Source organism: Polyodon spathula, chromosome 2 (assembly GCF_017654505.1).
Source record: "Polyodon spathula isolate WHYD16114869_AA chromosome 2, ASM1765450v1, whole genome shotgun sequence".
NCBI lineage: Eukaryota > Metazoa > Chordata > Actinopteri > Acipenseriformes > Polyodontidae > Polyodon > Polyodon spathula.
The window spans coordinates 42215560-42233231 of NC_054535.1; the positions used below are offsets into that span (position 1 = coordinate 42215560).

The following is a 17672-nucleotide window of genomic DNA, read 5'->3' on the forward strand; positions in this document are numbered from 1 at the left end:
AAGCTTCATGTGTTGTTACTACTGATTATTACACATACAGAGTCAGTACAAACAAGGATTTCTTCACTTACGTAAAAACAAGTTTGAATATTGTAAATAACTTGTTCAAACAAAAGCACTATCTTTGCCCTACAGCCCCTCATCTCGGCTAATTGAGACATTGAAAATGTATTCTATATTTTTTGTATTCCGTCACAGTTGCCTTCAAAACCATTATCAAAACACAGTATCAGTTCACAAAAAGATCTTAAGACAATTTAAGGCTGCAAGAAGCATCGCATAGTTTAGAAGAATGTTTGCATAGAAAAAAATGTGATGTTGCAGGAGAAAAATGTAAAATAGTGTAAAAAATGAAAGCAATTTTTGTAGTGAGCAGTAAACATGTTAAATACAGCAGGAAAACTACAACCAACTGAACACCACACTATTTTTTATTATTTAAAAAAAAAAAAAAAAAGATACTTGACAGACCAAGCTACCAAGAGAAAACATGGTTTTATTATATTTTAAGTTATTACACAACATTGAGAAGCCCGTATTGCAGTCAACACCTTTGTACAGTTCATAATTACAGATGCTCTACGTGTAAAAGGTAATTACCTTACTCTTTTTTATAAAAATAATATATTATATATATATATCAATATATATATATATTATAATATTATATTAATATATATTAAGTTTGGTTAGTAAAGAAAATATAAAGTATATGACAAAGTTGAAAAGAACACTCAAGCTTTGTTACGTACGGTTTTGATTAACTCAACTTGCAGTTCACAAAACCATTTCAACTGTTGTTTAAAAAAGGCACACAGTTTCATGTTAAGGCTGATCCATCTTTTCATATTAGAATTATAAAATATAACTGGTGTTCAATTTGGTGCTCAGAAAACAACAAAACACAACCCACAAAAACAAAAAAACACACACCCTCTATTAATATAAAAAGACAATGTTAACACCCATTGAGTTGATACACTGCAAATGGCCCTCGTTTTATAAACAAGTTCAGCGTACTTAAAAATGTGTTCTGCTATCTGGAGTGCAGTTTGCATGTCAACAGCAGCCGCTGAGGCAGAATGGGAGCTGCATGAAGATTCATTTTCGTATTGCTCTGCCTTTGTTAACATGTTTAATATACAAATTTCATTTCAGACGCCAACAATAATCCTAGAACAAGCTTTCAACATCCGAACAGAAGACAATTTAATCAAAGACATGATCACAAAAGGAATCTTTTCAGTGCAAAAATGTCCCTAGATGGTTTCTTAATTATCCCACATATAAAACACAGGAAACATGACTTTTCAGGAGTAAAAATTAGGTTTCAATTCACAAAAATGCATTTTTGATAAATATTCTTCGTTTAAATGCTACGATTCTACAAAAGAGAGCAGAAACAAAAACGGAAAAATATTGTTAATTTAATCTTCTCTTCCCTACACTTCCACTCCCCTTTCTAAGCCTACCCACCTCCTCTAGCTTTACTGATTTGATCAACAGATTAGCTGGTCGTCAGTGTGGTTCCTAGTGTGATTATTGCTCTTCCAGCCAGGATGGGGTGTCTGCTCCGGGAGTTTTCAACTTGATGTGGAACTGTTTGAGGGTCTGTTCAAGCTGCTTCTGGTTCCCGGCATAGTAAGCTGCAATAGCGTTGTGGAAGAGAACCAGCTGATTGTGCAATACTTTTACCTGGGAAAGGGAACAAGAAGAAAGAGTTACAATCAGTCAACAAACATGCTTGCTAATGGGACAAAGAACTATTCTAATATGTCCCTGATGTGAAACTGTTGTATATAAAAGAAAACTTCCTGAAGACAAACCCTTTACTACTGTTTATAGAGACGAGTCACACTGAGGAATCCTCTTTACTGCTTGAATGGAAGTTGCAGTGTGGCCTTCAGTGCACAATTAAATAAGCTGTATGCAGACAGGGCAAAGTTCATTCTTAAGATTAAAAGCTCCTCATTTCTACAAAAGATCAGTAACATATTTTCACAGTAAAAAAAAATAAATATTGGTGAACATTCAAATATTAAGACATAGAAAGGTGCTACTTTTGCAATTATTTTATGAAGAATGGTGATTAAAGCCTGTATAAAAACACTGCTGGCACAAAAGCTTATTTTTTTCTTGTTTACTTACCTTGTTTTCTTCCAAAAATTTCAGTTTAATAGAGACATCGTTGCGCATTTTTTCATATTTCTCTCTGCATGCCTGGAATGCATACTGAGATTGCTCAATCTTTGGAACTGTAGTGGCATCCCGAGGTCCAAGATTAAGCTCCTCTAAATCTGTACGGTATGCATCGTACTCTACCCTGCAAGCAGCCAAGGACAAAGATCATTTTAAATCTTTTTACAACAGTCATTATATTTTATTTTTTGTGATCAAATTTAAAAGAGTCATATTTTATAAAAGTAAGTCAATTTTACATTTCAAACTTGTATGAATGAAAAATCTCTAGTCTAGTTGCATGATCTCCAGTTTGGTGGTCTCAACTAAGTCCTCAGTGGATGTACCATAAAACTCAGACCCAGATTTCTAAAAGGATTGTGCCTTTTTTACGACTGGGGCGCTGAGGATTCTGAATTCTTGGATGGGATTTATAAAACACATGCAATGGCATAAACACACAATTAATATGTGATTTGCGGTGGCAATGTCTCGCGCTTTAGCCCTTGATGCATATGTAATTCTGTATATGCATATGCAATTCTGGGGCGTTTCTGAACGAAACTGCTAAAATTGGGAGGGGATTTTGCAAATGCGGTATATTAAATATTCTGTTTAATTTATTAAAGCTGCCTCGTGTTTGTGTGATTATTTTAAGAACTCTAAAAAGTAGGCATTAATTTACCACAGTCAGACCTTAGGTTATATAAAAGGCAAGGTGATGTGGGAGACTTGTCTGTAGCAAGTGGGAGACATCGTTTTCAAGGACAAAGAAACATTTAATAACATTTTGCAAAGAGCTAATTTTTTAACCCTTCTGATCAAGTCAGTTTGTACATTACGGTTTATAATACCGATAACGTATTGTTTTGCAAACTCCAATTTTCAATATATGTTTCATAGCTTACATGACAAAACAGAAAATCTGCAAATAGAGAATATAGAATCCATGTAAAAAAAAAGTTCTTAGAAGCACCTAAAAAGGTCTCCTCACAGTGGCAAAGCAAGGTTCTAACGCAAGCCTTTACTTCTTAGAGTGTAGGCATTACTAAAAGCACGGTGGAGGAGGTTAAGAAGATATTCCGAGGTACACAAAAGAAACTGGTCTGATATACAATGAGGGCTCATCCTCCACCGTTATTTTAGTAATGCCTACGGAATGTATTTTTTGTAATATGGCATTCTGCTTTTTAACAATACTGGTTCAGGCAGTATTGTTAAATTCGAGTTGGAATGAAAACAGTAAAAAAAAAGGACAGAGGGATAGATAATGCAGTTAGTTTGTAGCTAGAGCAAGTACAGTTTTTCGACCATATATACCATACAGATATGCTTTAAAATCATACATAGAGTAAGAAATACAGACAAACATAAGCAATAGGAGAATTGTAATTGCATAGGACTTTAAGAAGATATAAGTCATCATTAAAGTGAAGACTGTTCATATGCAGCTGTAGTGTTGCTGTACAACAATGGAAGGATTATCCACCCGTTTGACTGCCATGGATGTAATTAAATAAAACTTACTGTTTCTGAAGTTTGAAAAGTCTATATGCCTAGAATTATTCTATACAGAATAAGAAGCTGAACTGATATGCGAAGCACAGTAAGTGGATGATGCATCGTAATGTATAAGCAACCTAAACTGCAAACTCTCAAGTGGTACAATTGTTTATTAAGAAGCCACCGCACATTCCATATTTTGTTCATTTGTCCTGGCGATGTATTTCAGTTTTCGCTTCCGAGCATCCTCATCACCATGGCTAGTACCAAGCTGAGGTCTTTGTGTGCCATTCACTTTCGTTTGGAATGTGTAGCCTACACACGTGGGGTTGACCCAAACCCGCTATTGATTGTGAAAGGTGTGTAATTCTCCATCCCTAATTCTGGTGAGGGGTAGTTAAATTGGTTGATTGCAGAATCGCCTGCTTTACCTACACTGAACAAAAATATAAATGCAACATGTGAAGTGCTGGTCCCATTTATTTCATGAGCTGAAATAAAAGATTCCAGAAATTTTCCAGACGCACAAAAAGTTTATTTCTCTCAAATTTTCTGCACAAATTTGTTTACATCTCTTTTAGTGAGCATTTCTCCTTTGCCGAGATAATCCATCCAACTGACAGGTGTGGCATATCAAGAAGCTGATTAAACAGCATGATCATTACACAGGTGCACCTTGTGCTGGGGACAATAAAAGGCCACTCTAAAATGTGCAGTTTTGTCACACAACACAATGCCACAGATGTCTCAATTTTGAGGGAGCGTGCACTTGGCATGCTAACTGCAGAAATGTCCACCAGAGCTGTTGCCAAAGAACTGAATGTTCATTTCTCTACCATAAGCTGTCTCCAACGTTGTTTTAGAGAATTTGGCAGTATCCAACCGGCCCCACAACCGCAGACCACGTGTAACAACGCCAGCTCAGGACCTCCACATCCAGCTTCTTCATCTGCGGGATCATCTGAGACCAGCCACCCGGACAGCTGAAGAAACTGTGGGTTTGCACAGGCGAAAAATTTCTGCACAAACTGTCAGAAACTGTCTCAGGGAAGCTCATCTGCGTGCCCGTTGTCCTCAACAGGGTCTTGACCTGACTGCTGTTCCGCGTCGTAACCGACTTCAGTGGGCAAATAATCACCTTCGATGGCCACTGGCACGCTGGAGAAATGTGCTCTTCACGGAAGAATCACGGTTTCAACTGTACCGGGCAGATGGCAGACAGCGTGTATGGCGTCGTATGGGCGAGCGGTTTGCTGATATCAGTGTTGTGAACAGAGCTCCCCATGGTGGCAGCAGGGTTATGGTATGGGCAGGCATAACCTACGGACAACGAACACAATTGCATTGTATCGATGGCAAATTGAATGCACAGAGATATCGTAACAAGATCCTGAGGGCCATTGTTGTGCCATTCATCTGCCGCCATCACCTCATGTTTCAGCATGATAATGCACGGCCCCATGTCGCAAGGATCTGTACGCAATTCCTGGAAGTTGAAAATGCCCCAGTTCTTCCATGGCCTGCATACTCACCAGACATGCCACCCATTGAGCATGTTTGGGATGCTCTGGATCGACGTGTACGACAGCGTGTTACAGCTCCCGTCAATATAAAGCAACTTCGCACAGCCATTGAAGAGGAGTGGGACAACATTCCACAGGCCACAATCAACTGCCTGATCAACTCTATGCGAAGGAGATGTGTCACGCTGCCTGAGGCAAATGGTGGTCACACCAGATACGGACTGGATCCACGCCCCTACCTTTTTTTTTTTTTAAAGGTATCTGTGACCAACAGATGCATGTCTGTATTCCCAGTCATGTGAAATCCATAGATTAGGGCCTAATTAATTTATTTCAATTGACTGATTTCCTTATATGAACTGTAACTCAGTAAAATCTTTGACATTGTTGCATGTTGCATTTATATTTTTGTTCAGTGTAATTAGTCTTATAAAATAGGTTGTTATGTTGACGATGAGTGTGGACATACTGAACACATACATTAAGTGGCTTTTTGCGGTCGGTTTTTCCTTTATAAATTTGGACCTCATTGTCTGGTTGGGACTGAATAGCAGGAAGTGTTACGGGGAAGATGGATTTTTGATCCCTGATCTCAGAGGAAGCTCATGTTGAACAGCATACCTGGCATTTTCATATTGTTTGATGTTGACCATGGTGTCTTCAATGGTTTTGTCTACCAAGGTCTTCACACTACAAATGAAAAAGTTAATGGCCCCCAAGAGCGTCTCCCCATTTTTGGACAGAAGTTTTTGGGTCTCTGCATTGAAGCCAAACTCCTCCTAAAATACAAAATAATTGTAATCAATCAATTATTGCACACAGACGTAAGTCATCTTTAAGAACTGGCCTACGGTATATCTAATAATAAAATAAACAAAATGCCATCAAAATCTTAACCCCTTTAAAATGATGAACATGTATCAACTCTGGATAACACTAATGAGCGTTTACAAAATGGACATAACACCAACAAAGGGTTAATGAGAGGCAACAAATAAACACACACGTCAAGCACAACATGAGGAAAATATAGCTAGATGGTACAGCTATATGCATGATTAAGATGGCTGGATTCATCTGCAGCATGGGCCAGTTTAAAGACAAACACTGATTTCTTTGAATGTTTGTCCTCTGGATAAAACAGAAACATCTAAGGATATGGGTAATTTAATTTAGCTCATCTTAATGCAGTCTTAAAATAAAATATGTTCGGTGTGCTACTCTTCAGTGTCAAAACTAAAAATAGTTTACTTCTAACTGCTGTTCCCAATTTTACCCATGCCCTTAAAGAATTAATCTGCCAGCAGCACCCGAAGTGTACAGTTTGCATTTGGATGTTTCTATAGAGATTTTGTTAAACAGACTACCCCACATTCTCAGCACTTTTTTATTTTTAAATGCATCTCATGCGGGTATTTTAATCTTTTGTATTGTTGTACCAACATACATCAAACGGAACATGCTAACATACAGCACTGTACATTTTCCACATTTATGGTCACCCCTCCATCAACCCCACATCAATAAAATACCTCCACCCTCCAGAGCAATGGTATATATATATATCTCTTTTAAGTTTACCAATATCTTGAACTTGAATTGGTTGGAGTGGTACAAGAAAAGAAGTACCTAATAATCTAACCTACACTGCTTCTAGGTTCTGTTTTGTATTTTGTACCAGTTTTTCATAGGATGCTGTCTCAGCCAAGTTATTGTACCATTCCTCATATGGGATTGGGGTTTGATCTTTCCAGTGACGCCGAATATTTAATTTTAGCACAATTCAATTCAATATATCACCCTCCATTCTTCCTTCAAAATTATCTTTATGTAAAAGACACAGTCAGTGCCAGGTCAGCATTAACTTTTATGCCAATCAGAACTGATAGTCGAGAACCTTCCTCCAAAGTCTTGATGCATTTCAATTGACTCTTTGAACAATGTGTCTGCCCAGACAAATAGTATGAGCTATAACAGGGTTAAGACGCATTTGCTCAGACTGTCTGTTCTAAATAAATCAATTGGTGGGGGAAAGGGTATTTTCATCTTCACTTCAATATTTACCAAATTTGGTCTCTCAAAGAAGATATCCGAGTTAAAGAGAAGGCAAAATGATAATATTTTAAGGACTGGCAATTTAAGACCCCTCTTTATTAAATTGACCTTGTAATTAAATGAGGGCTAGCCATGGTTCAGAGAGTCGCAATATACGAATTTAAATATTTGTTGCGTCACCTTAGTGAGATCTCTAGCATTAGAGAGTCGTTTTTCAAATAAATAATGAAAGGTAGTTTTTTCATAATCCGATATAAGGCAGTGTAGGATTTAAAAAAATAAATAAATAAATCACACACACATACATTTATAGTGCTCAATGTAATTTAAAATGTATAAATCATCGCGCTGAAACCAATGTGTTTTGTGTCGGCTACAGATTACATTATGAAAAGATGAAGCATCTGTACAGTACAGTACTAAAATCAAATGAATGCCTTGCACATTATTTTTTATTTTAGCCTGCAGGCTACCTGTAACACAAAATAAATTATGCTGCTGCATTGTACACATTGTGCGAATAAAAGATTATTTTAAAATGTAAACAAAATGATTTTAGAGTTTTATTATTATTATTATTATTATTATTATTATTATTATTATTATTATTATTAACTTGGCCTACTTAGTACCCTAATCAATTAACACAACAGATCATGGTGCCAAATGGAAGACAGTCAAGTCTCGTTAATACGAACCATAAGGGAAAAACAACAAACACTGCATTAAACCACTAATTCATATTATGAGTAGCCCATAAGCCAAATGTATACTATCTGTTTTTATTTAAGTTAGTCAGGGGTGCAGTGCTAAATTGTACATGAACAGGTGCGTTTCCTATTCCTATACAGATGCTCAGAATGAGCTGGAGGGGTTAGCGGCACATATGTGCAGTCTATTGCTCCTAACACGTTGGGGAAACCAGAAATGTCATAGAAATTTTTCTTTAAGGCTTGTAAATACACCTTGCTTTTAGAAAAAAGTATATGGGTGCTCAATGCACATTTGAGGCGAGCACAACTGGCAAACTTGACAATGCATATGAGACCTGTGAATTCTAACAGCTTAAATCAAACATGGTTCTAAGAGCAGAAGAGATTTTCTTCTAAACACCAACGCAATAGTTTCACAATATGTAATTTTGTACTTGAACCCTGCTGAAATGCAATACATCTCTAATGCAATCAGAATATCATTAAAAGTTCATAAAAAATGACAAGAGGATTTATTCCTTTCTAGAGGCACAGCACAATAAAATGTCACAGCTAATGCAATATAGTACAAATGTAATATGTATTACTCGCATTACATTTCATGTTTAATATTTTAATATCCAAGACTAGGTAAATAAGATGATCATGTCTAGAAACAATCTCAACTGATTTAAGAAATAATCTAAACAATTTTACGCTCCTATAAATGTAGATTGAAAATAATGAATACATTGAGAAGCATACTGGTATTACTGTCAGATATAAAAAGAACAGTTGGTGTTGTCCATGTGTATTGAATGCAAAACTGTAAGGAGCACCATTATAACCAACACTAGATAATTTCTGCAGGTCTGTTTGTAAAACTGAATTGTCAAAGAGCGTGGAAGTGATTGATATTGTCCATATGTCCAGCTGTCCACCAACTGCTGTAGTATTAATTCACAGCAGTTTAACAATGGTCACTACCTCCCTAATCCACTATTTCTGTAACATTTCCTGTCAATGTTGCTAACAAGGCTTTGGCAAAGTCAGCAATTACGTGAGATGGCTGGGGAGGCACAGCATGCCTCACACATCTCGGGAGACGTCGACTGCAGGCTGATAAAAAAGAAAAGGGTGCTGCAGATTACAGTGACATTCACAAAGCAGCAATTATTCTCATTCGTTAGAAAAAACACATGCCAAAGAAAAGGAAGCATCAAGATATGGCAAAAAATAAAAAAAGGACTCCTACATAATAGATACTGGTTCATAATTACAAAAATAATACATACTGTAATAATCCACCAACTCTTACTTTTAGAACATTGTTTTAGAAGCCTGAAGGCTTCCATCCAACCCCACAGTGGGTACAGAAGGCATGCTCCACATCACCCTCATACAAATCAGTCATCTGATTTGAGGAATAAAGTTACATAATCAAGCAAACGAACCGTGAAAAAATATTGTGCAAAGCCAAATTTGAAAGCCACTGCCAAAAACACTTCCTGCCTGCAGACACCCTATGAAGCCTTGGCCAAAATGTAATTTTATGCAAAACAAACAAAAAAAACAACAATTGAGAACAATTTACACATAATTCTGACTTTATTGAAACACCCAGGGCAAGCTAATAGTTCCAAGTGTGTGTCAAGAACTGCAATGCTGCTGGGTTTTTCATGCTCAGCAGTTTCCCGTGTGTATCAAGGATGGTCCACCACCCAAAGGACATTCAGCCAACAGCAGGTCAGTGGTCGAAAACGGCTCATTGATGAAAGAGGCCAAAGGAGGCAGACACAAATTGTGCAGAGCAACAGACGGATTAGTTAGTCAACTGACAGTCCAGTACAACATTGGTGCTGAAAGACCCATAAAAGAATGCACAACTCGTCGTACCTTGACACGAATGGGGTATGGCAGCCGAAGACCTAACAGAGTGCCACTTCTTTCAGCAAAACACAAGAAACTGTGGTTGCAGTGGGCTAAGGAGGGAAAACACTGGAGGATTGGAAAAACATTGCCTGGTCTGATGAATCCTGGTTCCTGCTGTTTCACGCTGATGGGAGGACTAGGGTATGGAGAAAACCACATGAGTACACGCCATCCATCATGCCGCGTATCAACACTGCAGGCTGGTGGTGGTGGTGTGATGGCGTGGGGTGTGTTTTCATGGCACACAATGGGCCCCTTGATAAGAGTGGAGCAACGTTTGAATGCCACATTATATCTGAACATCACTGCCAATCAGGTGCATCCCTTCATGGAAGCACTGTATCCATCTGCTAAGTTTTGCTTTTGTGGATGAGGGGGGGAAAAAAAGTTACAAGAAATAGACACACATAGAAATAGTTATTTCAGCAATTTTTTTAGCAAAACTCCTAAAATGCCAATTCACAAGTATTCATACCCTGACAAGGAAAATAAATGTAATAGCTAGTTGAGGCACCATTAGCAATAATAACTTATTTTAAACTATTAAGATATTTGTCTATGAGCTTATGGCATGATTATTTAGTGATTTTTGACCACTCTTCAACATAAAATTGTTCCAGTTCATTCAAATTCCCAGGACTTCTCTTGTACACAGCCTTCTTTAACTCATACCAAAGACTCTTAGTCAGATTTAGATTAGGACTTTGACTAGGCCATTCCAGAACCTTGATTTTATTCTTCTTTAAGCATTCTGAAGTAGATTTTGATGTGTGCTTTGGATCATTATGTTGGAACGTCCAGTTGTGCTTTAAAACAAGTTTTGCAGTGGGGGGTTTCAGATGCTATGCTGAGTTGGTATGCTATGGAATCCATTTTACCATGTACTGGAATTATATTTCCTGTGCCATCAGAGGAAAAACAGCCCCATAGAAGGATATTACCACCTCCATGCTTGACAGCAGGTATGGTGTTCTTTTCCTTGTATGCTTCACCAGACTTTCTCCAAATGTAATGACTATCAATGTGACCAAATAGCTTGAATTTTGTTTCATCACTCTACAAAATCTTTGACCAGAACTCATATGGGTGATTCTACAAATAGGGTACATTTTATGTCCCTGGGCCATATTTTGGGTAAATTATAAAATACAATTACAAAACCAATGTCCATTGTAAAATACAATGCTAATTGTATATTTTAAATTTGAAATAATATAACATAAAGCCTTAACGAAGCAAATAATTAATATAATATATCCTATATGCATGTTTTGGTGATGTCCCTATAGGCTAACATATACATTCATTAATGAATTAAACTCAGTAAATTGTATAAAATATATACAATTCAGCCATTATCATGGATAACAAACTAGAACATATTTGTACAAATATATATTTATATGTATTTTTACAGTTAAAATGTATCTACTGTCTTAAATTTATGATATAATGTTGTCCATAAAATCAGTGTCAACCCTGTTACTGGAGGAGAAATGCCCCCTCAAAATAATGGTTTATCACAAAACCATGTGATCTTCAGCATGTGACCTCATTACAGGGAAAAAGATAAGAGGCACAACTACAGGTATGTTTCTAAACATCTGTGACTATATTTTTCACTTTAAGTTGTAGTTGGGTAGACAGTATATTATCTAACCGTCAACAATGTTACTTAAAAGTAATTGTTAGTTTGATCCATTAAAAAAAAAAAAAAAAACACACTTTTACATTGCTTATAAAGCCCTCTACTAAGATCACAACATGTGGTTTCAAGCTGCTTTCCACATGGCGCATGAAGGCCGAATAAGTGATAAATGTCAACACTGTTACCAGTCAACCCTGTTACCCATTTAAAGTAACAGAGTTGACTGAAGGTAACAGATTTGACATTAAAAATATATATATATATATATATATATATATATACAAATAAGATTACTTTGTTACAATATTTAACATCAATTTTTGTCTGGATTTGTAATGAAACTGTATAAAGACCAGTGAGGAAATTCTTATTTTTTTCCCAGACAGATATAGAATAAAATGGTACTTTCTGCTGCAGAAAAGCAACAGCGCTATCGTGCTCACCGTGATGCCGATCCCATTAAAAGAGAGCAGTACTTGCAAAGGGAGCGCCAGAAATGGCAAGAAAAAAAAGAAGCAGGGAAAGTAAAGTCAGTGGCAGAGCTAAGTGACAGGGAGAAACGTAGAAAACGCAAATTTTGGAGAAAAGCTCAACAGCAGTCTAGGGAAAGGAAGAAAAGAGTAGCATCTCTGGTAACACCCCCACAGAGCCCTGAGGAGAAGCCACAGCCTGGACCATCAAGGTTAGATAGAGTATAAATGCATATGGTATAAGTGGAAACATTTAAGATTGCATGTAAAAAAAAACTAAAATCAGTGGTTAGTGTTAATATTCCTCAGTAGACCTTTAAGTAATTGTTTACAAAATAACATTTTCAAAGATACTTTTTGATCTTGCTTTTGCTTATTTACAGGCAACTGCTATCTGGCAGAAGAAAAATAAGAAGGAAACAGTCAAATATATAGAGAAATTAAAAGATTGAAAAATTCTCTAAAAGGACAGCAGAGACTTACAGACAGGTATAAGAAAAGGTACCAACGCTTGTTAAAAAAAACAAACAAACCAACAGATTTGATTGGCCCAATCGTGATGATATGTTGTGGTACTTATATGATGATGTGATCTGCACGATTCCAACACCAAAGCCTGTGACTGCTCGTCATGTTGAGACCTGTAAAGCAGTATGGTCCAAAATAACAGAAGTGTAAAGCACGTCATTGATTTGTATGCTACAACAGTATCCGTGAGTTTCCATGACTGCAGGAGCCTCTATACACAAGCTAAACACATACAGCATCCACCCCACCTCCAAATACTCCTGGATATTTGTTTAGCAGCTTTAGTTTACACTAAGTACATAATGTGTGATACACTATATGAGGCACATATTCAATTTTTTGTGGCATCCTAGTACTTCTAAGTCTCAGTCACTTAGTCACGACATTTGTTTGCAATGTTCACAAGTTTTAAATGTGTTCTTAAATTGCTGAATTTAAAAGTTAAATTGTTTTCATGTTTTAAAAGATGTTTGATACAAAATGTTGTTTTTAAAAATGGGACAATTTATGAAATAAACATTTTGATTTCACTGATCCCCTCCCCCCCACCCCCGTCCTGTCAATTCTGTTACCACGGTCAACTATGTTACTGTCACGTCAGCTATGTTACCTTTGAATTTATTAGTCTAAAATGTATTCAATATAGTTCAGAGAAAAGATAGCTTGAGTTGATTACAAACAAAATCAAACTGAATGATACAATGCCCTTCAGATTATAGAAATTAACCTTATATTAAGACTTTCATATAAAAATTGCAATACCTCGGAATCATTTCTGCAGATCAACAGTCTTAATAGATTTTAAACATAAGTTCTTTACTTGTTAACAACTAGCTTTTTTTAAACTAAGATAAGGGACACGTGAACTGCCATATATCCATGAATTAGATATTTAATAGTAGACACACTTTGCTGAACAGTATGCTACATGTCAGTAACAGAGTTGTCCAAAAATACTGTTTACATGTGGATTTTTAGCATAAATCTTCTGGGTGTTTTGCTGTTGAGCTCTGCAAAGAGCAGTTTCTGTATATTTGAAGGTTTATTTTTTGAATAAAAAAAATATTTTGAAAAAATATTTACTCTTGTTTTTCCTTTTTCACATGTTGCAAAATGTACCATAATGGTAGAATCACCCATATCCATCATTCAAATGTCATTTTGCAAACTTTGGAGACCTTTACCATACAATACTCGGCCTATGGTTGAAATGAAAACCCCAGTCCCACTTGTAGCCATTCCACTTTGCTTATCTTTAGCAGTCAATCTCAGATTATTATTAACCTTCCTCACAGTTCTTCTTCTTGGTCTTTGTGAAAGAACTTTCTTTCTTCCAGACCGAGGGAGCATTGTGACTGTACCATGAGTTTTGTACTTCTTGATAATAGAAACAATAGTTGAAATTTTCTTCAAAGTCTACTTCAGAATGGTTAAAGAAGAATAAAATCAAGGTTCTGGAATGGCCTAGACAAAGCATACTACAAAAATATAGAAAAAACTTGCGGTATGAACTTAAAAACTTTCTGTTATTTATTTATGTTTAGTTATATTTAAATAAAATACTGTAAAGCCATAAATATTTGTGAATCACGCCCATAAAACCTATTGTGTTCCAGAAATGTTGGTGACCTGTTGCACTGGTAGTCATATATTACTTAATTATATGTACAGTGCCAAGATATTTGTGCCAAAAATGTTTACCTTTTTTTCATATATAAATATATAGGGCTATCAAGTGATTTAAAAATAAATTGTGATTAATCTTGCAATTAAAAAGATTAATCTTAGTTAATCTCAGTTTTAAATCAAATATTAAATTGATACAATTACTACATCCATGTCATTTAAATTTGTATTTTTATTGATGCTATTATTATTATTATTATTATTATTATTATTATTTAAAATGTATTTATTTAAAATCAGGAAATTTACCCATTGAGACAGTGATTTACTAGGGGCAATAATTTAGAAATTACAAACAGAACACCACAATAAAACATGCGGCTCAAGCTTGATCAGCAGCACACATAGATCAGAAAACACAATAAACAACATATTTATTTTTAAATGTGATTGTGGACTGAAATAAATTAGTATTCTTTTAATAAAATTATAAATATTTAGCTACAGTAAGCACGTCTAGGAAATGAACTGTTAATTGTGAAGAGAACATAAAAAAAAAACATTGTCATCATATCAAAAACTATAAAGTAACAAGAAAGATTGGTAGGCTTTACGTACTACGCACACAAAAAAAAAGAAAAGCAAAAACGCAGCCCACTCCAGTGGCGTATCTAGGCTTGAAAATGTGTGTGGGTCCCAATTTAAGTTGGACGGGCAATGACCAAAGGTCTGACGTCACAGGAAATAGTTTACATTTCAAAAATTATTTCAATCAATTAAAACCCTGAATACATCAAATATTTCCACTGTAAATCCATTTAAAATGTTTGAAGTACACATATCAGCAGTGAATGCACTTTAAAAAGCCAAACCAGCAAGAACACAGTAATATCACATTTTAAGCAATTATTAAATAAAATAGCAGTTAGTAAATGACTTGTCATTGCCTAGTTAGAATCCTCTTGTCTCCGCTCCACCTTACAGGATAAGGCATCGGTCTTGCTGTTGAATATTGCAATTATATACAGTCATACTCCAAAGAATCGCACAGGTCTCTTTCAAACCATAGGAGAGACAGCATGTTCTTTAGTGACAGTATTGAGGCTCGGAACAGCTGTATTAATCCTGTTCACGGTGTACAGGTGGTTATTGGGATCAAAACTCTTAAAATGTGCATATTTGGAAAGATATACAAGTGGCAATAATCTAAAACTTAAAATTTGTGTTGGATATTTTTTTCCCTACAGTCGATTTGTTGAACAAAGACTGAAATTTCAGCTTAAATAATTTATAATAAATAAATAAATAAATAAATACATACATATGTACATTTACTTAAACTTGACATTCACATAGGCACAGATTTGGGTGAGACTGGGCACACCCCTGGCTTACTCTTATCATACTTAGCTTGATTCATGGGCTTGCAGTCATCCTGAATTTCTGTCGAAAGTGGTGGGTTTAATGTGTTATTGTATTGTTGTTGTCTGTAGCAGAAGAGCTACTGGTGTATTCTGAGAAGTGAAGGTGTTTTCAGCACGCAGCAGACTAGATGTACTCATGTGACACTGTGATACTGGAACTCACTCTGACAGTAGACAGGAAGGCGTCTTTCTGTCCCAGAGAGCTGTCAGAACGTTTTTACAATAAATAAATAAACAAAATCTCCATTATGCGGTTCAGTGACTAACTTTCTATTTAAACAATAACTGCACAGACAGGGATTAAAGTACGGTGTGCCGAAAGGCTCAGATACAGCAATGCGATTAACGGCGATTAATTATACACACACTACAAATTATACAACGTTTAAGAACTTACGTGGAGCTCGAGCGATTTTAAACTGAGGTCTGCAAAAGCATCTCCGAGCTGCCTCTGGGTCTGCACCATCTGGTACAGCTGTGATCCCAGTGTCTGCGCCAGTTTCACCACATACTCGTACTTCCTCTTGTTGTCTCGCAGAATTTCTATCTGTGCCTCCAGCTCCAAGTCCACAGTTCTAGAACCTCGCCCCAACTTCTCTGACAGGATCTGTCTTGTGCACTGTAAAATATTCAAAATGGGGACACAGATTGGTTAAAGTGAGTAGAGCAAAACAGCTGCACTATAGCTGGGTTGGAATCCTAGCTATCCTACTGAATATCTGAGTTGACCTCCATGTGTCTTATTCCTACCTTGCTGAAAAAATGGACAGGGGCACAAACCAAATGGAAATCCGACACAACTCCTCAACAAGGGTTATCCTCCTTTTGTATTTTAATACAAATGTTGCAATGTCTTTAGTTTGATCAAAATATGCCAGGTGGGGATTTTGTAATCCAATGTTCACACAACATATTTTAAACAAATCTAAATACATTGCCTCAAAGTCAATGCAGGCAGCTAGTTTCAAACACTAAACACATACTTTTGTCCTGTTAGCCTATATTGATTTTAGCAGGGATGAATACTTTGCAAGCCATCCGCCACTGTCCAGTGATTTATGTAAAAATCATATTTATATGAGAAAAGAACACTATAAAAACATAAATGAAGAATTCTAATAACTTCTAATTTTCAGACAAACTGTTTATTTCAAGGCTGCAATTGTCTTAAGAACTTTATATTTCCAGTCCAACAGTGAACATAAAATCAAAACATGTACAGTAACATTCAAATTCCCATAACAAGATTAACATATTCAATGAAAAAGTATGGCATGAATTCTACACATTTTTGAAATGGTGAAAGGCTGTAGAGGAAAATACTGTACAGCTGTGCCAGTCCTGTCTCTCTCAACAGGCACAGAGGTAGTCAAGGTTGTTTGTGGTGATTTAGGAGGGGAAGAAGACATAGATAAACAAATAAACCCAACTTCATATATATAAAGATGACGTTTAAAACCAGCAGCCTTGTTTCACTTCAACTGTATTACCGTCTGGTAAAGCAATCCAAGCCATCTTCTGTAATTTATACTGTCTGTAAAGCAGACCAGGCTGGGTGTTGAGATTTGATTGCATTTTCACAGGACAGTTTTCACCTACTTTGTATGTGTTGATGCTCCATTTTCTCACAAGCTCTAGCTTCTCCATTGCAGGATTCTTAAGGTCATCTGAAAGAACTACTGGCCCACTTACAGGTTCAACTTTCATCATGTCTGGAATGACAAAAAAGGCACCTTTAATAAAACTGCAGATGTCTCCTGTTCAATGGGTTTTCCCTTTGAATTATACATGTTTGAACTGAGAATGCATTAACAGAAATGCGGGACAGACCTGCAGAAAAAGGTTAAGCACCCCCTTACCTGTGCATGGTAGATCAAACACAGACATTTCCTAGAAATCAGTAGAACACAAACTTCACACAATATATGCAGTGCTTGTAAAACTGTACAGCCTTACTACTTTACCCCATACCATAAAGATGTTTTACACCCAAAGCATCAAGTATATCCAGTTCTGAGTCCACGGTATCTAGTAATATACAAAAGTCATAACACACTTGGCTCATTATGAAAAACATTGTTTTTTCTGTACGA

General features: G+C 36.3%; 1 protein-coding gene across 3 annotated transcripts in view; it reads right to left on the reverse strand.

The window, feature by feature from the left end:
• Positions 1-678: 678 nt before the first annotated feature.
• LOC121296679 (arfaptin-1-like) overlaps positions 679-17672 on the reverse strand; it is a 54468-nt gene continuing 37474 nt past the window's right edge. For all 3 annotated transcript variants that reach the window (XM_041222456.1, XM_041222462.1, XM_041222469.1), the window contains exons 4-8: positions 17179-17291; positions 15977-16198; positions 5826-5983; positions 2149-2323; positions 679-1695 (exon numbers count right to left, since the gene is read on the reverse strand). In XM_041222456.1, coding sequence (XP_041078390.1) covers positions 1540-1695; positions 2149-2323; positions 5826-5983; positions 15977-16198; positions 17179-17291 — 824 coding nt within the window. In that variant the 3' untranslated portion in view covers positions 679-1539. The remainder of the gene's footprint in view (positions 1696-2148; positions 2324-5825; positions 5984-15976; positions 16199-17178; positions 17292-17672) is intronic.